The 20,884-nt window shown below is 54.9% G+C and overlaps 2 protein-coding genes across 3 annotated transcripts in view; both read right to left on the reverse strand.

Moving 5' to 3' along the window:
• The window catches only part of LOC140915541 (proton-coupled amino acid transporter 1-like), a 49,027-nt gene extending 46,900 nt beyond the window's left edge, over positions 1–2,127 (reverse strand). For both annotated transcript variants that reach the window (XM_073355304.1, XM_073355303.1), the window contains exon 1: positions 2,022–2,127. The gene's annotated coding sequence lies outside the window, so the exon portion shown is untranslated. The remainder of the gene's footprint in view (positions 1–2,021) is intronic.
• A 2,134-nt stretch (positions 2,128–4,261) lies between these two features.
• On the reverse strand, positions 4,262–17,536 carry GM2A (ganglioside GM2 activator). Its single transcript, XM_073355305.1, has 4 exons — positions 17,094–17,536; positions 12,392–12,544; positions 9,271–9,453; positions 4,262–7,990 (listed from the first exon to the last, which is right to left on the reverse strand). The coding sequence occupies exons 1-4, from the start codon at positions 17,205–17,207 to the stop codon at positions 7,835–7,837; spliced, it is 606 nt and encodes a 201-aa protein (XP_073211406.1). The 5' UTR covers positions 17,208–17,536; the 3' UTR covers positions 4,262–7,834.
• Positions 17,537–20,884: the final 3,348 nt, after the last annotated feature.

A 20,884-nucleotide genomic window follows, 5' to 3' on the forward strand; every position in this document is an offset into this window, starting at 1 on the left:
TGAGATCAGGATTCTACCTCCCAAATTGGGGTGGAGGAGCCATTTCCGCCATTATTATGGGTTTCCTCCTTGTCTGGTTTGGAGATGAAAGGTTGGGGTGCTGCTATTCCTTTCAAAAGTAAGGTGATGTTCAGACCTCCGGAAAGACCCTCACAATTTGAGCTTTGTGTCAGATGTCAGGGCTCTTTTCTGCCAGTATTCATTTACTCTTACTTTCCAATGCCTGCAGAGATGACGAGCAGCACCAGCGCTCTGAATGCCCCTCCACATTGCTAAATACAAAATTCCTGGGGAGGACAAGTAAACTGCCCTCATGACTCCAGCTTGCCCACATGTGGGTGGCACTGAGGCACTGACAAACATTTCCCTGTAGCCGCTCTGACTGTTAGGTAGTTTTTTTGGCCCTGCCTGACACACATGACCCCACTTCTCATTGCTCCACAGCATCTTCAGGACAGATGATACTTAGCGCAACTCCCGCTAACAGACATTCCCACTACTTACCCTTGTTCCCCCTCCCGCCGTACACCATAGACATGGGTCACCGAGGTGTATGGTCAGCTTTAACTGGCACTACTAAAAACAGCCTCTATGCTGGGCACATGCCACCTGGTTCACACTTCCCTCAACATAATCCTCCCCTTGCACAATACAACTCCCCCCCACCCCGAACTCATTGCGCCCGTTTTGCTGCATGCGCCTGCAGCTCCAGATTTACCCCCACCCTGGAGGTGGCTACCCCTGGGCTTTAAATCCCCAACGCAGCTTCTGCCCCCGCCCCGGGGCATACAGACACCTGCTACCCCCTCCATACAACTAACACTGCAGAGGGCTCCCGAGGGCTCCAGCCCCCATACAGGCATCCATACCCATCCCCCCAGGGCAATGCCCCCCACACACACACACCCCTCTCCCCACCAGGCAATGCACCCTCCATTTACACCCACCGGAGCAATGCCCCCATGCAGGTGCCCCTAATCCCCGGGCAATACCTCCCCTCATTCACATACCCCCTACCGGGCCATGCCCCCCATGCAGGGGCCCCCAGTCCCCAGGCAATGCCCCCCCCATTCACATACCCCCTACCGGGCCATGCCCCCCATGCAGGGGCCCCCAGTCCCCGGGCAATGCCCCCCCCATTCACATACCCCCTACCGGGCCATGCCCCCCATGCAGGGGCCCCCAGTCCCCGGGCAATGCCCCCCCCATTCACATACCCCCTACCGGGCCATGCCCCCCATGCAGGGGCCCCCAGTCCCCGGGCAATGCCCCCCCCATTCACATACCCCCTACCGGGCCATGCCCCCCATGCAGGGGCCCCCAGTCCCCGGGCAATGCCCCCCCCATTCACATACCCCCTACCGGGCCATGCCCCCCATGCAGGGGCCCCCAGTCCCCGGGCAATGCCCCCCCCCATTCACATACCCCCTACCGGGCCATGCCCCCCATGCAGGGGCCCCCAGTCCCCGGGCAATGCCCCCCCCATTCACATACCCCCTACCGGGCCATGCCCCCCATGCAGGGGCCCCCAGTCCCCGGGCAATGCCCCCCCATTCACATACCCCCTACCGGGCCATGCCCCCCATGCAGGGGCCCCCAGTCCCCGGGCAATGCCCCCCCCATTCACATACCCCCTACCGGGCCATGCCCCCCATGCAGGGGCCCCAGCCCCCGGGCAATGCCCCCCCCATTCACATACCCCCTACCGGGCCATGCCCCCCATGCAGGGGCCCCCAGTCCCCGGGCAATGCCCCCCCCATTCACATACCCCCTACCGGGCCATGCCCCCCATGCAGGGGCCCCAGCCCCCAGGCAATGCCCCCCCCATTCACATACCCCCTACCGGGCCATGCCCCCCATGCAGGGGCCCCCAGTCCCCGGGCAATGCCCCCCCCATTCACATACCCCCTACCGGGCCATGCCCCCCATGCAGGGGCCCCCAGTCCCCGGGCAATGCCCCCCCGTGCACGTGCACGTGCACATACCCCCCACCGGCCACGCGCCCCCAGCTCGGCGCTCACCGACAGCTGCCCGGGGCTCACCGGCCCCGCCCCTCCATCTTTCCGGCTGCCGGTCACCCGACGCCCAGTCACGTGACGCCCGGCTCAGCCGACTCCCTCGCCCGGCGTCTCCAGCCTGCGCGTGCGCAGTAGGGGCGGCGGCGGAGGAGTCGGGAGGGGGGGGCGGTGTTGCTGCGCCCCCTGGCGGCCGGAGCTGGCGCTGCGCAGGCCGAGCTCGCAGGGCTGGACCCAGCCGCGCGAGGGGTGCAGGGGCAGAGCCCAGGCCCGCTCCAGGCTGCTGCACGCTGCTGGGCCGGCTCAGGGCTCCCCCTGCTGGTTCCCCTGCTTGGGGGGTGCTTGCAGGGGGGCTCCCTGGCCGGGCCGGTGCTGGGGGGCTGCTCCCCGGCCTGGCCCCTAACCCAGCCCTCCCTGCAGTCAGTGGGAAAGGCACCTGTAGCCTGCTCCCCTGGCCCACATGGCCTCCCCACGCCCGCAAGGAACAGTCAGGCCTCAGCCCGTCAGCAGACCGGCTGCTCGGGGCCCGGGTTCATCGCTTTGCAGTTCTGGGTCGTTGCCCGCTGGGGTTTGGCAACCTCCAGGCTTCCCCGTTCCAAGATTTTCCCCACACCCAGGGGTAGGGGGGATGAGAAGCAGCCTTTGTTTGGCAAGGAAAAGCTGAGATCCCGTGGGGCGTTGGTGGGACTCCAGGACCTGGCCCCACAGAGTCAAGAGTTGGTGATGCTGCCCCCAAACCCCACCCACCCCCACCGTGGGGAAGCAGATCCGGGTGCAGCGTGGAGTCAGAACCCAGGAGGAGAAATGCCCGCTGACAACATCAGGGATGTTTCCAGGCGCTGCAGGTTTAGCGGCCTGGCCTTACGAATCCTGTGTCAGCCTCTCACATAAATGTGATGCTCTGTCACCTCCGCGCTCACGTGGGTGTAACAAAAGCCACCACTACACTGGGCATGTTTCACTGTCAAGGACTCAGAGAAAGGAGCGTGCACCGCTCGCGGGGCCAGAGGGGGGAAGCATGCACCAGGGATAGGCTGGGGCCTGTGTCTAAGCAATACCAGTGATGGATTATGGGGAGGAAAGCATGCACAGGGCAGCCTGGCACGTTCTGGGCAATGCTGGTCAGAGCATTGCATGAGCACTTCAGAGTTGTGTGAAGTGACATCTGAATCGGAGAGTCCGTGGAGCAACGACCCTGGGGCATAGTGGTCTGGGAAATATCTAGTGAGAGTAGCTGCTGGGAAATGCTTGCCTCTGCTGCCCACATATGGGGAAGCTGGGGGAAAATTCCTCCAGGCAGTCTGATAAATGCAAATTGCCTGACATGCAGGGCCCTTCCAAGCCCAGCAATGTATCAAGAGGGGGATTTTGCACCTCTTTACTGAGATCCTTTGATACAGCTGTGTGAGTGCCCAGGCCGAGGGAACGCTGCAGGTTCAGCGTCAGATGCACTGACAGCAGCCTGGGATAGGACGGGTGGGCAAACTTTTTGGCCCGAGGGCCACATCTGGGTATGGAAATTGTATGGTGGGCCATGTATGCTCACAAAATTGGGGGTTAGGGTGCGGGAGGGGGTGAGGGCTCTGGGGTGGGGCTGGGGTGAGGGGTTCGGAGTTCAGGAGGGTGCTCCAGGCTGAGGGGTTTGGAGGGTGGGAGCAGGATCAGGGCTGGGGCAGGAGGCTGGGGCGCGGGAGCGGGTCAGGGGTGCAGGTTCTGGGCAGCGTTTACCTCAAGCACCTCCCAGAAGCAGCAGCATGTCCCCCCTCCGGCTCCTACGCAGAGGTGCGGTCAGGCAGCTCTGTGCAATGCCTGCACAGCCAATGGACGCTGCAGGGGCAGCGCTTGGGGCGGAGGCAGCGTGCAGAGCCCCCTGGCTACCCCTACGCATAGGAGCCAGAGGGGGGACATGCCGCTGCTTCCGGGAGCCACGCAGAGTGAGGCAACGCCCAGACCCCACTTCCTGACTGGAGAGGGGAACACCCCAGACTCTGCTCCCCGGCGGGAGCTCGAGGGCCAGAGTAAAACATCTGGGGGGCCAGATGCAGCCCCTGGGCCGTCGTTTGCCCACCCCTGGGATAGGAGCTCAGACCAGCTGGGGAATCCACTATCACTCGCTCCAGCCAGTGCTGTCAGACCATCACGGGCAACAAACCAACTCACCAGATTTTCATTTACATTTAAAATAAAGAAAATCACAGGTTCCAAAGTTACCGACGGGCCAAGAACCACTGCGAAGGACTCAACCCTCCAGTTAAAAAGATTTATTAAGCACTCGTTGTGGCCCCAGCACTAAGGGCCGCTGCCTCCCAAGAAACCAGCAGGCTTCAGCTAAGCAGTAAGGATGCAGGAATCGGCAGGATAGTTAGTGCTTCTCCACACAGAACAGAGCAGAGCAAAACCCACTGTCAGTTAGGATGTCGCTATAAAGCGTAGCAAGTTTAGAAAGCAGAAAGGTGACCAAAGGCCTTTGTCTCTTAAACCTGTCATGGGCACACAGACTGTGCAAAACATTGTGCGTTAGCCCAATGCTAATCACTATCACACCAGCCCATGGACTGCGGGCATTCAGTAGTTAAGGCTTCTAAAGTGCTTTGAAGATCAGCCCTACACAGCTGCTAAGTAGTATTATTAGGGTGTCATACACATGCATCACAGATGTAATACAGAGCAGAGTGAGCAGTGGCTGTCACATGTGCACGCTCAGAGGGTAGTAATGGAAGACAGAGGACGTGGTGATGTACCGCAACAGCACAGGACAGGTGTGCACTGATGAGGTCATATACACCTGTCTTGCACAAAATAATACAGGAGAGGGCGTGCAGTGAGAGTGTCTTATCCACACAAATCGATGGTAACAATACAGGGTACAAGGTAGGGATTGCATGGCACACACATGCACCTCAGCTGCAATAGCAGGTGTGCAGTGATGGTGTGAATCCACTCACACCTCAGGTGTGCTAACACAGCGACAGTTGTATACATAAAAACAACGAGGAGTCCGGTGGCACCTTAAAGACTTAACAGATTTATTTGGGCATAAGCTTTCGTGGGTAAAAAACCCACTTCTTCAGATGCCTAGAAGAAGTTCTCCATACATCTGAAGAAGTGGGGTTTTCTACCCACGAAAGCTTATGCCCAAATAAATGTGTTAGTCTTTAAGGTGCCACCGGACTCCTCATTGTTTCTGTGGATATAGACTAACACAGCTACCTCTCTGATGATTGTATACATATAGCTCCAGTGCACTAATACGGGACGGGGTGTGCAGTGATTGGGTTATGTATTCTACACACATCTTAGGGTTAGCTGCACTGAACTGGATCTGCAGGTGCAATGACAGCCCAGTATGTGAATTGGGAGGCAGGGACTTACAGTGCTGAAAAAACACCTCCCAAGCAATTTGATCCTATACCCATTGAAATCAATGGCAAAGCTCCCATTAACGGTGCAGAATCGCACCCAAAGTGAACAAATCAACAGCTCACGGTACACCGGATTAGAGTCCTGACTCTCTATTTCCAGGGCCACATCCTGAGCTACAACAATTTATGCCAAACAGAGACTCTTCTCCCTAAAGCCTGTCAAGACCGACGAACGTCCTTGAACCACGTCCTGTAGAAAGAGTCTGATCAGCACATTTTGAGTTGCACCATTCCTTTGCTGTAGCTGCTAAATATGCTGGCTGCAAACTCACGAGGTTCTAAATTCATTTGTTCCTCTGCCCAGGATATGGCAGTGTGACGGCCTGCCTCACCATGGGTTAGCACATTTATGAAATGGTCACTTTAACACTGTGGTCGAGAAGTTCACAGTCGGGTGATTTTCAGTTTCGTAATTACACTGCTTGGAATCCTCACCAGCCAACCAAATTGTTCCTTTGGTTCAAGCTGTGACAACCACATCCTTTTTAGAGTAACAGAAGCCCAGAGCAGAATGAGTCATTTGGTCCTCTGGTAGTGAGAATGAGTACATTGTTTTCTTGTTCTATCCCTCTTTTAATTTTTTAATGCAGACATGGGAGAGAGATAATGTCCATGCTGTTGAAGATCTGCCTCTTTGGCTGGCAATGCCCACCCTCCTGGCTCTCCTTACATTACCATAAGCAATGACTTCTTCGGAATGGATCGGTCCAGCGTGGTCCCGTTTAGGAAGCTTATTTGTTGTCAGAGAATTCAGTGCTAGCTGGACAGCTCTTACTGTTGACAGGTCTCCTGCTGCTACTGCCCAGGTTGACTCAGAAACATAAGAAGTGCCACCCCAAGATAGACCATGGTCCATCTAGCCCAGTATCCTGTCTCCAGCAGTGGCCAGTAAGAATGAACGTATCAGTCTACCTGCGCGTGCATCTCTCCAGTCAAGTGTCGGGGCACACCTTCCTGGAGGGGGCTTACACCCTCAAAGTATATAAGATGGCACTCGTGACCAGCAGTCGAACCCCACATTGCAGAGAGGGGCGGCCAGCTCTAAGCCTCTCTTTTCCTTTTTCCAACTGATTGTTTAAAAGAACTATTTATTTCTGCTTTCTTCTTTCAATTTTTTTTTCTAAAATTCCCTGTGTGATATTTTTAAAAAACCCAGACAAACAAAAACAGCCCCACACCCTAGCCAACAGATGGCAAAAACCCCTAGGACGGTCAAGGTTAACTAGGACACTCAACGTGTGGAATATTGTGACACCCCATTTTGTTTTAAGCCAGTCAGCTGGAGGGCTTACGGGCCCTCCCACTGTTACTGACTGGAGGGGGGGAGAAGGGAGCGTTAAGCAACACGAAGAATGCAATTTCATTACATATGTGGGAAAATAATCAAACTAGACCCCCCTCCATAAGGCTGGCTTGTAGCACAGCGATACAACTCTCTCAAGGTGAGAGAGTGCATGGGGGACATTCTGGCCTGGAACGGAGCTCCTGAAAGCTAGAGCCACCACTAGGATATGACGAGAAAGACTCGGCATTAGACCTGAGCCAGCAGTTTAACCTGATATTTCCTAGGATCAGAGAAGTCGGGCAGAAGAGACCCATATGGCCATCCAGCACATTGCGCTGCAGTGCAGGGCATTCCCCAGCAAAGCGCAGCTGGGAATCAAACAGCAACTGCGATGGGAAGTTCTGTTTAGTGCCATGTGCCTCCCTATGGGCCTGATCCATACGGGCCTGAAATCAACAGGGGCTGGGGGGAGGGTTTCTATTGACTTCAGTGGATCAGCCCAAAGCTGGCATGGGGAATGGTGCACAGCCGACCTGGACCAGGAGAGGGACGCTGCTCTACAGAACAGCATGGACAGGGGTGGAGGGAAGGGATCGAAGCCCCACTGGGAAATGCAACAAGTGGGGCTGCAATTGTAGGGACTGTGATGAAGACTCTCTCAAGTCTTTAATCTCATGATTTAATTGAGAATTGGTCCTGCTTTGAGCAGGGGGTTGGACTAGATGACCTCCTGAGGTCCCTTCCAACCCTGATATTCTGTGATTCTATGATTCTAAGTCTCCTCACTAGGGGCCAGAGCCCTTGGAAAGGCTCCTATTGACTTCAACAGGCTTTGAATCAGGATCAGGAGGGACCCAACCCATTTGCCAACCTTGCCCACCTCTAAGTCCACCCTGCACAGAAGACAAAGGCCTCTCTCCCGCGCCATCCCCCCTTCCATTGGCCCCTTTTCTGAGAGGGAAAAGGGCAAAGAGAGGCGGGAAAGGGGAAGCAGCAGCTGTGTGAGGGCAGATGGCAGCAAGAGGCAGCAGAAGGAGGAAGAGAGCTGTCAACCGGCTCCAGCGTGTGTCTCAGCACGGGGCGGGCTTGTGGTCGGGCAGGGCTGGCCAGCCTCACTCAGAGTGGAGGGACAAGGCCACCTTGACACAGGCGAGCTGCTTGGCACCGTTGCTCAGGACAACCTGGACGCGGTAGTCGCCATTAGTCAGCCAGGAGGGCAGCTGTATGACAGGCAAGTAGAACTCACTGGCTGGCAGGGAGTAGGAGCCCTAAGGAGGGAAACAGATGCCAAAACGTTAGCACACAGAAGCTCCCGCCTCACCCCACCACTGGCTTCCCCTGCCCCAAAGTACAAGCCCACTGAGGGGCGACTCCACCAAGCTTTCGGATTCTACCCCCATCCGCTCCCTGCCCTGCACCTCTTGTGGAGTTTCAGTCATGATCAAGATGAACAAATCAAGCATGTTCGAATATCCATAATTACTCATCACTAATTACTCCCCCAGTGGTGTCTTTTGCTGCCCACCCATCCCCGGGGGCGCCCTGCAGCCCACTGCCCAGTGATTTCCAGCTCAGCCTCTCTGCTTCTCAGCCACCTGCCTGGTGCAGAGACCTCTGCATCTGTGGGTTTCTGCCTGTATTCCCGGGCCCCCTTTCCACGGTCCGGGCGAGCTCAGTACGACTGGCTCTGGCAGTGTCTGGAAGGTGACTTTCTCCATTCCAGCCAGCTTCACCACTGCAGGCAAGTTACTCCCTGCCCCTGATCAGGGAGATTTTCCCAGGCCGGACCGAGTCCAGCTACCTTTGGGGCAGCGTTTCCCAGCAACGTTACAAGGAACCCCCAGGTGGCAACAGCGATCAAAGCGAGCTGACACCCAATCAAATCCGTCTGGAACCATCCTTCTTAGGCCAGTCGAAGCACAAGAAGATCCAGTGATCACACAGCGACTGAGACAGTCCTCAGGGACTCCCTCGCCCCCAGCCTAGCCCACAACGCCGGGGGCCTTCCTGCGCTGCTGACCCACAAAGGCTACAGAATGCCCCCAGGGATGGGGAGGCAAAGCCCCAGACCTCCCTGGCGTGGGCCTGCTGGACCCAGACTCTGCCTGATTCCCCACTGCCTTGCACCGTGTGTGCAAAGTGGGTGCTTCAGATTGGGTCAGAGCAGATCAGAACAGGTCCATCTAGTTCAGGACCCGGTCTCCAACAACGGCCAGTTCCTCTGACCTGACCCACGGGCTGCAAGGCAATGCTGAATCCAGCCAACAGACAGGATGCCCTCTAACTACCCCTTCTCTCAGCAGCTGGTTTCTATTCTCTCTCTTCCAAGTGCTCACAAAGCCCCTTCCCCAGCACACAGACAGCTGACTCAGAGGGCAAGGGGAGAGGAGGGCTGCCATGCTGAGCAGGGGTCTTGGGCTTAGGGGTTGTGACCACCCTGCCCTTTCCATGTCACTATGTGACAGGAGGTTCCCTGCTGGCTCTTGGCTAGACGGGAAGCAGGGGTCCTGACAAGGAACATGAGGAGAACAGCTGGCTTAGCACTTACCTGTTTGAAGGGGCAGTGACAGGGGATGCCATAGCTGAGCAGGGGCTCGGGGCATGGAGTTCCGGGGGGGATGACGTTGTCCAGGATTCCGCAAAGGCCATTGTACGTGCAGCTCCCGATCTCATCCAGACAGGGGACCTTTATCCATATGTCAACTACCTTCTTTTCCACAGTAAACACCGCCTGGGACAAAGGATTGCACACTTCACATACCAGAGAATCCCAGCTGGTACGGTCTCCCCTCCAACCTTCCCCTCCTCCAGGAAGCCTTCCTCTGTAACCTTACCATACACCAGCTTTCCTGACAGGTTGGCCCATGTCTTGGTTTCTCTTGGTGGTTTTAGACTGTAAGCTCTTCCAGGCAGGAAATGCACCTTCCTAAACTGAAGGAACTGGTGCTACTCCAGACTGACAGATCGGAAACCAGCCCTGTGTCTGCAAAGTGCTGAGTACTTAGGGCACAATGCAAGAGACATTTAGGATCAACAATACCTGAGAAAGCCATCACTGGGCTGTAGGTTTCCTATTCAGAACAGCTCAACGGAGACCCATCTTCCTCTTTAATTCTGTTCCCGAAAAAACACATGACTTTACCTAGATTGTAAACCCTCACTATCTCTCTGCAGAGCCCCTAACACAGCAGGACATGGATCTAGGCAACTTCCAAGCATTACCACAACACAAACATGAAATAACAGCACTGGGAACAGCAGTAAAGGCTGCAAAGTCTTGCCCTTGGAGATGCCGGCACACAGCTCCCTCCAAACTCCAGGGCAGAATTTGACCCGCTCTGATTCTTTGGCATGAGCAGCAGCGTGCTAAAACACCACAAGGAGCTGCAGAAAGTTGATCCAGAGCCACATACCACTAAATAAAAGAAGCGGAACAGAAATGTACCGTCCTGGGCAGCAATTCCCCTTTCGCCTTGCTGGGTGTTTGTTACCCTTGCAGCTGCTCGGCTGAGGGACAGGAGGCACTTGGTAAACAGGGGTGAAACAGGCGGGCTAGTTCTTCTGTAACTTCTGCAATTGCAGCTGTGGCCTTGAGTTGGCCCTGGTTTCGTCCTGCCCTAGCATCCCCAGTGAAGCCCAGCAGTCGTCCCTCTGCCGGCTGCAGCCAGGACAGGGCCACAGCAGCGTCACACCCCGCGTCCTCGTTTATGCCAGAGGTAGTTGGGTGTGCCATGCTAGCAAAGGGGAATTCCCACTGGCTCAGCCCAGCGCTGGCAGTGATCGTGCCCAGATGTCAAGGGCAGGGGAGAATCAGGCCTGCTATCACTCGCTACGCACCCTCTTGGGAAATGATCATAACATCGCCCCGTCAGCACTGGCTCTGCAGGCGGGGCTGCCTGCTGGTTAACACCCTGCATCAGAGACCGGATGGGAGAGTCCTGCCCCTGCAGATCAGGGCCCAGGGCACAGCAGGTGTAACTGCCCTCATCTAGCCAAGCCCTCGCCCGCCTCACTGACACGGAAAAAGGGTGGGCCGGGGCTCACAGTGTCACTGATGGGAAGGGAGCCCTGTAGCGAGGCCTGCCGCCCCTTGCCGCCCACACCATCATATGATCCAGCTTGCATGGTTGGGGAACTTGCCACCAGCTGCCCTTCCGCTTTCAGCCCTTGCCACCAGCAGCCCTTCCGCTTTCAGCCCTTGCCACCAGCAGCCCTTCCGCTTTCAGCCCTTGCCACCAGCAGCCCTTCGCCATAGCAATCCCGCCCCTGCAAGGGGCAGACGCCCTGCAATGCCCACCTCTCAGCTGTGTTTGCTGCCTGGGCGGTGCGTGTCACTAATCTCTAAAGGCCAGACCCTCTGCCGTGGGTCCCAGGAAGGCGTGTGGGCTCAGGAGGCCCCCAGCCTCCCAGCTGCAGTGGGTGCTGTGCACATGGGGAGGAGCTTTAAGGAAGTGATTATGTTCGTTATCGGCGTCTCCGCAATCAGGAGCCTAGCCTGGCAGTTGGGGGTGGATAATAGGTCTGCTCCCCATGTCCCATGTTCTGGGGCGGGCGGGCGGGGGAGGGGGAGGTTGCCTGGTAGAAAGGTATCTCCCACCTGCCTCTCCGCATCTCCTGGAGTCCTATCCCTCCCCCACCCCTTCCTCTTCTCTCACTTCATCTTCCAATGAAGGTTTCCCCTTGTCTCTTCCCCTCCTCCTGACCTTAATCTGACTCCCCCAAACAGGGTCTCCCATCTCTCTGCTCCCCCCGCCCGCATCCCCCTTCTCATTGCTTCTGTGTTCCCTCCCTCTCTCTCCCTCCCCATGTTGCCTCATTCTTTTCTTTCTCTGAACACCCCTTTGTGGCCTTTAGCTCGGTGAAATCGTTCCCCACCTGGGCGAGGAAAGATCAAGGAAACAGCCCCCATTGGAGCTCTCCACATCTAAAACCCTTATTCTCAAAGGTGCTGAGCGCTCAGCAGCTCCCGCTGGCTTCGCTGGGATCTGCGGGTGTCCAGGATTTGCCAATCAGGCCGCGGCAGTTTCGGTGCCCGTCTTCCTCAGACTTGGCTGCGTTCCCTCAGCGGCGAGTCCAAGACTCATTCATCACCCCAGCCTAACACAGACACCGCCAGGTTGCTCCAGGGAGCAGGAGGTGGGAGCAGCTTGGATCTTACCTAGTTCCACTTCCCAGGCTGGGCCCGGGGGGCCGCGGAGAGGGGCTGGGAAGTCACAAGGGAGTGACTCCACACAAATAAATGGGCTGCTTTAACTTTCCTGAAGGGAAGGGGAATAGCTATTGTGGTACGAGCACCTTTCTGCCGCTGTAACTGCATCCATCCTAGGGGTTGCACTGATCCATTTTAGTAAAAAGCTGCAGCTCAACAGACAGACCGTGCACAGACCAAGCCAGCCTTCGGTCCCCCAGCAGCAAATATTGCTAGGAATAAGAAACTCTGGGCCCTGGAAACTGACTGCAGCAGTGGAAGGTCTGGGGCCGGAAACCCGCCCCAGGTCTACAATCCCCGTTTATTCACACCTCTTGGGCATTGCGGAGAATTGAAAGGCCACCGGGGACAGGTGTTATGGTTGCTTTTGGCACGTTCTTTCCCAACACTCCACAGCACGTTAATGGACAGATCCTGTGTCTGAACAGGCCTCTCTGGCGGGCTTGCCCTTTTCACATACCTTCAGAGGTGAGACGATGTCAACACCACTGGAAACCGCCACGCTGACTTTCAGGTCCCCGGGGATGTGGATCGGGTCCGGGGTTACGGACAGACTCTTAATCACAAAGGGATCGGTCCCATTGCCACAGTTCTCCCAGGAGAAGCCACCAACCTACAGGATTCAGAGAAGGAAAGGGTTAAACAGTCTCTGCACTCAGCTGGGCTGGCTGGCCTGGGAGCAGCACTCTGAGCTGGCATGCCAAGGAGACTCAGTTGTCATGTTCCCCAGAAACACCATAGGCTGCCGCAGGAGGGAAGGTGCTCCAGTGGGTTCTTGAGGGGATCTGAAAGGAGTCCCCTCCAGCCCTTCACAGCAGGAGAGACGGCAGCTGCACTTCAGAGTTCTGGAGTGTGACAGCCCCTCAGAATTCTATTGTGGGGGCAGAGAACTCCATCCATTTCACACACACACACACACACTTACTGATGACATTCACGGGGGGGGGAAAGGAGCTTTTAAAGCATGCAGTCAAAGGCTGAAGAAATAGTAACACTGTACTAACATTTCAGGAGAGATTTTCAAAAGCTCCCAAGGGATTTAGGAGCACAAATGCTATTGCTTCTGGGATCCTAAATCCATCAGGCATTTTAGAAACTCTCCACCTCAGGCAATAATTATAAAGTCTTTTAATACATTTGAGCCCAGCACATGCGCCTCTATCTGGCATTTCCAAGCTTCCTCTTGAATAATGCTTAATAATGCTTGAAAAACGTGCATCTCCCAGATTTAACATGTGTCTAGAAATAGCACATTTGCCAGTGACGTCACCAACAAACACTAGACTCTGAAACTCAGAAGGCTTGTTTTATTAACAGGTTCTGAACTGAGTATGTATGGCCTAGTCTACACACACAGTAGCACCAGTGTAATTGAAGGTGTGGTTTCATACTGATTTAGTTAAACCAGTGCAGTTTTGTGTGTGGACAGTCTTAAACTGATTTAAATCTGGTTTAATACCAGGTTAGCTGGTGTCGGTAAATTAACAGGTGCAAGCTAAACCACCAGAAGAGTATCTACAGTGGTTTGCCGTACGGGTTTATCTACACACAGACGTACCAGTGTCACTTAAATCAGTTTTGTTACACCAATGCACCAACTTTTGTGCACAGACTCTTATATTAGATTAAAACTGGTTCGATCAGTTCAGCTTGTACCTGTAAATTTACCAACACAAATTACACCAATATAAGGCAGATTTAAGATGGTATAAGAGCATCCATGCACAAAACTGCACTGGTTTAACTGAACTGGTATAAAGTCACACCTCCAGTTCAAACCAACACAACTTTGTGTGCACGACTGGGGCTAAATCAAATTAAAACCAATTTAATTCAAACCAGTGCAACTTGTATGTGTAGACAAACCATTCGAAACCAACGTCTATTTATCCACAGGCAGCTACAGCAGAGGCAACAACAGCTGCATTGGGCATCCCCTCCCATGGACTCACCAGCATACCTTGCTCCCGTAATGGGACAGACTGGTTCTGTGGGGGCAACCCCTCTGATTTACTGTCGGTGCCATCCCACTAATGTCAGTGGGATTGCCAACATGTCACCAAGAGGAGAACTTGTCCCAGTAGCTCACCTCTGTCTAGTCCTAGTAAATTTCAGCATGTGGCATTCTGCTGGAGTGGGTGTATTTCTATAGATTCACACCTCCAATATAAGAACATAAGAATGGCCACACTGGGTCAAACCAATGGTCAGTCTAGGCCAGTATCCTATCTTCTGACCGTGGCTGGTGCCAGATGTGTCAGAGGGAATGAACAGAATGGGGCAATTATTAAGTGGTCCATCTCCAGCCATTCAGGCCCAGGTTCTGGCAGTCAGAGGTGTACGGCCACCCAGATCATGGGCTGCTTAGCATTTCCATGGAACATCTTGTGCTGCCGACTCAGAGTGCCTAAGTCTGAGTCATGGATAACTCTGCTACTTCTAAATAACATTTCTCCAGCCATATCAAAGGCACATGTCCCCGGGAAGGGACAAAAGCCCAGGTCCAGTCTGAAACTTTATCACTAAAGCCGTTTACTTAGTTTGAGTGCAAACACACGTCTGAACAAGCAAGAGACAAGGTTTTGTCCTCCTGGATAACTAAAACAAGCCCAGCTCCCTGGGAGGGGATAGTACTGAACTGACCAATGTGAGCTCAGAAGGAGCACAGAGTAATTGTTCTGACAGGTGGAGGCTATATGGAAAAGTACGGAAATGCTGTTTCCACCAGTTATAGCTCAGATAATGGGACACTAAAATCCCAGGCACTTACTCCCATTGAATGCCCCTTTTCACTGCCACGGCGGTGGAAAGTGGCCTCAGTATAAAAGCGAACCAGGCATCGATTCAATGTTTGCTTTGGACTAGATGCTCTTGCATAATGGTTTGCCACACACTGAAACCCCGTCCTGTGCTCACACATGGCTCAGAACCCTACTGGGCATGCTCCAAATGATAACAGCTTTTACTCTTGCTGTATTTGGCTTAGCAGAGCACCGTTTCGGAAACCCCATGGGGAGATGAAGGTCTCCTTCTTTTCAGCAGACACACCTGGTGCCCCTAGTCCTTTGGCATAAGCCAATAGCAAAATGCCCATTGCACTAGCCTGGCTTCATCTTACCAACGCCCAGCACTAGCCAACTCCCTTTCCAGGGTCCACATCCTTTCCCATCTATCTACTACAGCTTGTATGTGGCCTCTGGCTGCTTGCTGCAAGCGGATCTGTGGGACAGGAGGCAACAGTTAAAGCAAGAGCCAGACTCAGGGGTACATGACCGACACTGAGCCTTTCACCTCCAAGTCCTGCATTCGAAGGCTGGGGATCACGATGGCTCGGGAGACAGGAGCGGGAAAGGGAGCCATGCGCTGCTACGCCTCTGTCTGAATCTGGCCGAACTGAAAGCTGTCAACCCAGACTGTTCCCTGCACCCAGGTGACTTCACGCCATGCTGGCAGCCCGGAGTGGCTCTAGCCCGGGCATAGCCGGCCTGGGGGGTTCACATCAATGAGGTGTAATGCCAGCGTAGCAGCTCTTCCACACTATCGCTCCACCCTGCAAGCCAGCCCCAGCAATCCTTGCTCCTTTCTGGGCTCCTTGGGGGTCACTGCCAACCGGCGTCACTTAGAACAGGCCTAAAGCTGCCGAATTTTAGGCTGAGACAAATCCAAAGCACAGCCCCATATCAGCAGAGCATAAAGGGGGGTTACACACATCTCTGCACCTCCCTTCCCAAGCTGCACCCCTCAGCTCATGCATCCATGTCCGTTCTGCAGCCTCTGTGCAAAGAGTTACATGCTTATCTGCCTAACCTTGAGTTTTTGGACAGAGCCTCTGGCTCTGGGGAGATCTCTCACACCCACAGAACCAGCTCCAACTTTTCATGACCTTGGCTGGTGAGGTGGTTGCTGCAAAAGCAGAACTGACATTTAAAAGAACAAAATGAGAACTGAAAGTTGGGCAGGGCCCAGCTAAAGCAGCTCCTGAGCCCGGCCTCTGTGCTGGCTCTCTTGCGGTCACAGGGCTGTTATTGTACAGATTCAATAACATTGCAATCTACTTCATGTCTGAGCTATGGTCCAAATGGCAAGGCAGACTCCAGGAGATGGGTAAAGAATGGGACAGCCATTAGGAACAGCTCAGGCTACAGTTATCCATAGTATGCGGGTATGGCTGAGGGACCTTGGTCCAGCTCCTGGTGGACAAGCATCCATGTCACCAAACCACCACTACTGAGACCCTCTCTGGCCATGGACACAGGCAGTGCCAGCTCACAGAAGGGCAAAGCCTTTGGGGTCTGATTCCCCACCTGGTGCCATCATTTGTACCCATGCAACAGGAGCTCGGTGCACTGCCCCATCAGGACAGCAGCAATTCACATCTGCTTGGCACAGGTGTAAACAACTCCACAAGGTGCAGAGCCACAGGGATTCGAGCTCATTGTTAGCAGCACCGGGTTACAGGCTGGCAAACAGCCCTGCTCCCACACATGGGCGGGCCGGGCAAGCAAGCAGGGTGCTACGCCCATCGGAATCCAGGCCAGCGTGCACCACTGCTCTCCTGGGGACAGGAATGGGCGTATAGCCCCATGCTGCCAAGGGTATGCAGTCCCACCCCTCACGCTGAGTCCCTGCTCCCCGTCGGCCTTCAGAAATAATAACGATACAGAGCCGGCTCTTGGAAAGGGCTTTTCATTAAAACCACACTTGACTTTTCCTTCCAAATGGTTAGTTAATTTATACCCCCAAAAAGGTATTAAACTATGTCAAAGATCAGAATCGAAACACATGGAAATGATCGAAACAAGACGTCTCCACTGACCTGATGGGAATTTTTCTCCCACTCCCTTGGTCTGCGAAACCTTTGGTGATTTAGGCTCCTGGTCCCGATGCAGGAGGGGACCCTTTCTGGAGACCTTGAAAATCCTGGCCAGGCAGGAAAACCATTTCCCACCCAGCTCTCCCGCCCTGGCTGCTGCCCAGGGCTGGGACCCCGCTCCCCCGCCCGGCTCTCCGTCCACACAGGCCAGCCCACCCCAGGCAGTCAGGACACTCGCAGGCTCCCGCACTTGGCACGTGTGGGCTAGTGCTCATGGGCCCTTAGGAACCTGCGTCTGCCCCACGCCAGAGCCCCTGACCCGTCCCCCAGTGGGGTGAAGCCCCCTTACCTTGCTCAGCCTCCGGGACGGCGGCCCCTCCACCAGGAAGGGCTGCCCCCACCGGCCGCCCCGCACGGCTGGGCACAGCTGCAGGGCACAGAGAGCCAGGACCAGGGCCAGCATCGCTGCCGGGGCAGGCTGAAGCCCCGCGGGCGGGAGCCGGGAAGGGAGGCGGAGAGGCTCCGCTCCGGAGGCCGGGGCAGCCGGGCTGCGGCGGGGTCTGGGTGCCGGAGCGGGACGGGCAGGGGGCGGCGGCGGCGGAATGCGGCTGGCTCGGCCGTTCTCGCCCCAGCCGCTGCTCGCCTCCTCGCTGCTCAGCCGCCTGTCGCTTCCTCTTTCGGGTGGGTCGGGTTCAGCCCCGGGCAGGCGGCGCAGGGCGCTGGGACGGGGAAGCAGGCGCCGCTCCGCCGGGAATGGATGCAGGGAAAGGGGCCCTGCCCTCTGCTGGCAAAGGAGGGCTGAGCTAAGGCAGCTCCCTGTCCGCCTGCCCTGCCTCCCCTACCACCGGCTCGCTTCTTGCTTCCAGCAGCGCCAGGCAGGGACCAGGGCCCCGCTCGGCGCTGTGTAGCCACAACGCCAGGCAGTCCCTGCCCCAAAGAGTTTGCAGTCTAAGTAGAAGACAAGAGACCGCAGGTGGGCACCCACAGGCACACGGGAACCAGGGCCACGGTGCCGGCACTGGTCTGGGCACAAGGGCCCCTGCCAATGATACCGGACGACACAGGTCTCCCCGAACAGTCCTACTGAGCGAGACCGATGGCCTGCCTAGCCCAGTGTCCTGTCTCTCACTGTGGCCTGCCTAGCCCAGTGTCCTGTCTCTCACCGTGGCCTGCCTAGCCCAGTGTCCTGTCTCTCACAGGGACCTGTACCCGATGCTCCAGGGGAACACGCATCATGGACACCTGCCCATACGATGTATTTTTCCTAGCCCCAGTCAATTAATGACAGGTTTCAGAGTAGCAGCCCTGTTAGTCTGTATCTGTAAAAAGAGCAGGGGGACTTGTGGCACCTTAGAGACTAACCAATTTATTAGAGCATAAGCTTTCGTGAGCTACAGCTCACTTCATTCAGTCAATTAATGGTTGCTTTATCCTATATAATGTCACTATGGATGGTGTTAGTCATCTCAATATCTAATCCTGTTTTAAATCCTGCTAAACTCTTGGTGTCAATGATATATAGTGGCAGGAGTTCCACAGGTTAACAGCGTGTTGTGTAAAAAGCTAATCCGTTTATCTACCTGAGGAGTGTTGGTATCTCCAAACCTGAGGCTTAGAACCCTTAGCCAACCCCTCCAAATCTGTCCAAAAGGGCCACAGAACTTTTCCCAGCTGTGTGGGTTTGTTCCATGCAGACAGAGGCAAAGTGTCTGGGCAGCAATATACCAGTTAGGGAAGATGTGGAGGAAAGGGAGGGGCAGGTGGTGAGGATCCATACAAAAGGCAGGTTTCCCAGAATCTGTGTGAACCGGGAGAGGATTTCAACAGGAAGGGGACAGTCCAGTTCTGTGCTGAAGAGTTTGGAGCTTTTATTTTTTTTAACTTCTCAGTGCTTGAGGTACATACAGCAAAATGCATGTCCAGAATTCCAGCAGGCCCATCGCCACTGTGGTGTCAAGGCGGGCACTCCAAGGATATCTCATTCTGAGCGGGGGGTCCAGCAGAGCCCAGCAGCAAGGAGGTTAAAATTGGCAGCGTAAGGCACTTGGTGAAGGTCAGGCAATCAGCATAGGCTCCGACTAGCTGCACCTCCATGACCTTATGTAAGAGAGGTGGGCCGGGATCTGAACACCCACAAAGTTATTTAACCCAAACACAATTATCTTTGTCTTTATATCGGGCCAAACCAAAACCCTGGGATCCAAACAGCCCCCAACTTTGAGGGGTTCATGATCCAGACTCATGTTTTGTGGCTTGGGCCCTTCTCCTTACCATAAAAGCAAGAAGAAAGTGCTCTGTGGGATGGAACATCTTCCCTTGCAACAAACCGGGGGAGTAGCTGCAATGCAAGTGCCCAGGGAATGGGTGGAAGGGATGAGAGAGTCTTACCTGACTGTAGATTGTGACGCACAGGGCACCTATTAAAGGCTTAGTCATGTCTGGGAAGTGGTTGTGATATCTTCCCTGGGGGTATGTTTAGCCGATGAATTTGGTGCAATGCTGATAACGTAATATCCATACTGGCATTGGGATGGGTGGAGGGCTCTGCAGAACCAGCTGAGCTGCGTCTCTCTCAGATGTGGGGAACACCCTCATTCTGGCGCCTGCTCACGCAGTTGAATCAACCTCTCCATGCTAAGGCAGTGGGTACCCTCTCTCCAAGGCCTCTTCCCCGATCCCTCTGGAGACAACACACCGACTGTCACCCTGCAGTGCGGACTGGCCTCCAGCTAGACGAAATGTATAGATACAGAGCTGAGGCCTGGGCGTTCCACGCGGTGTGTATGATTGCCACAAAAGCTACAGCAGCACCATGTCTCCAGCTGCGGACCCAGGTCTGGCAAATGGGGGAGAGGGGAATGGGTCAGTGGGAGTGGGCTGGAGAGTGAGCCCACCCCACACTCACCCAGCAGCAATGTCTCCCGTCCTGCAGGGCTTGGCCCCGCTCCCCGCTCCCCACTCCGGGCTTTGCGACCTGGCCCCTGGGGTCACAGCACCGTTCAGGTTTGGCTCAGCCACCCCCTGTCATGACAGAGAGGCAGCCAGGCCGAATCGTGGAGCTGCAACGCCTGGAACAGGGAGCTGGGCCCAGCCCCGTGGCCAGGACCTGAGCCGCTGCTGATGGGTGCATGCAGGGTGGGCTCACTCTGCAGCCCCCGGTACACCTTCTTTCTCAATTGCATAATGTGCTTGAAAAGGCACCACACATACACTTAAAGGTCACCCCCATTAGCTCCGCCACTGCATGTCGCAGCCAACACAGCGAGCCCGGCATGGCCTGTACAGAATGAGGCTTAGGAGCACATCTGTGTTGACTCACCTTATGTAATGCCACCGGTGGATGCAGCTACTGCCCATGTCTCTGTACAGCATAAGTCATACTCAGCAGTGACCAGTCACTGACACCCTGCTGCATTCGACTCCAGGCTTTACCATCACCAGCCCGTCACAGTCCTGCACCCAGGGGATGCTTTTCCCTGCAGCCTGATGGGTACAGAAAGATCCCTGAGAGGCGCAGTTCCCCAGTTGACACAATGTATAATAGATCCCACAACGGAAATGCAAGATTTCGGAAGGTGTTTTAAGGTTTTGGGTTAGCGCGTGTGTGCGTATCTGGTGGATCAGTGTCTGCAGTCTAAATAAAGTTCTAAAGAAAGTGACTCTTTCTGCCATTCTTTACCTTTTAAATGGCTCCAGCCACCACATAGGGATGCAGATCTCGACCATCCCTGAATTTCAGGGTGCTTGGGTTTGGGGTTGGGAATTGGGTCTATCTCTATCAGCAAAACATTTCATAGGACAAATAACAAACTCACACACATAAAGAAAAGAAAAAGAGAAAAGCCCCAGCAGCCTCCTGAAGAGCAAAATTATATCCGGAGAAAACATTGCGTTGTGCAGATAACAAAGTAAATCTAGAATGTGACAACGACAAACGAATGTTTGAGCCAACGACGCCTAGTTCACATGTCTGTCATAAAAATTACAAAGACTTTCAGAGAGAGAGAGAGAGAGACCCAGGTGAAGGAGTAGAAAGTTTACAGGAAGAAAAGAGAAAATTCAGCAATGAAAACAACATAATCCACATTTGTTCATTTGCATTATAAGTTCTTTGGGGCAGGAACCACGTTTTCCTACATT

The sequence above is a fragment of the Lepidochelys kempii genome, chromosome 8 (genome assembly GCF_965140265.1).
Source record: "Lepidochelys kempii isolate rLepKem1 chromosome 8, rLepKem1.hap2, whole genome shotgun sequence".
In the NCBI taxonomy this organism is placed as follows: domain Eukaryota; kingdom Metazoa; phylum Chordata; order Testudines; family Cheloniidae; genus Lepidochelys; species Lepidochelys kempii.

What these genes read in the sequence shown, in the direction of transcription:
- GM2A (XM_073355305.1), bottom strand. Translation starts at nt 17,207, where the DNA reads ATGCTGGCCCTGGTCCTGGCTCTCTGTGCCCTGCAGCTGTGCCCAGCC. An exon ending in CGTCCCGGAGGCTGAGCAAG is followed by an intron (nt 12,545 to 17,093) that starts GTAAGGGGGCTT and finishes TGAATCCTGTAG; the next exon opens with GTTGGTGGCTTCTCCTGGGA. An exon ending in GTCACTGCCCCTTCAAACAG is followed by an intron (nt 7,991 to 9,270) that starts GTAAGTGCTAAG and finishes TTCCCTCCTTAG; the next exon opens with GGCTCCTACTCCCTGCCAGC.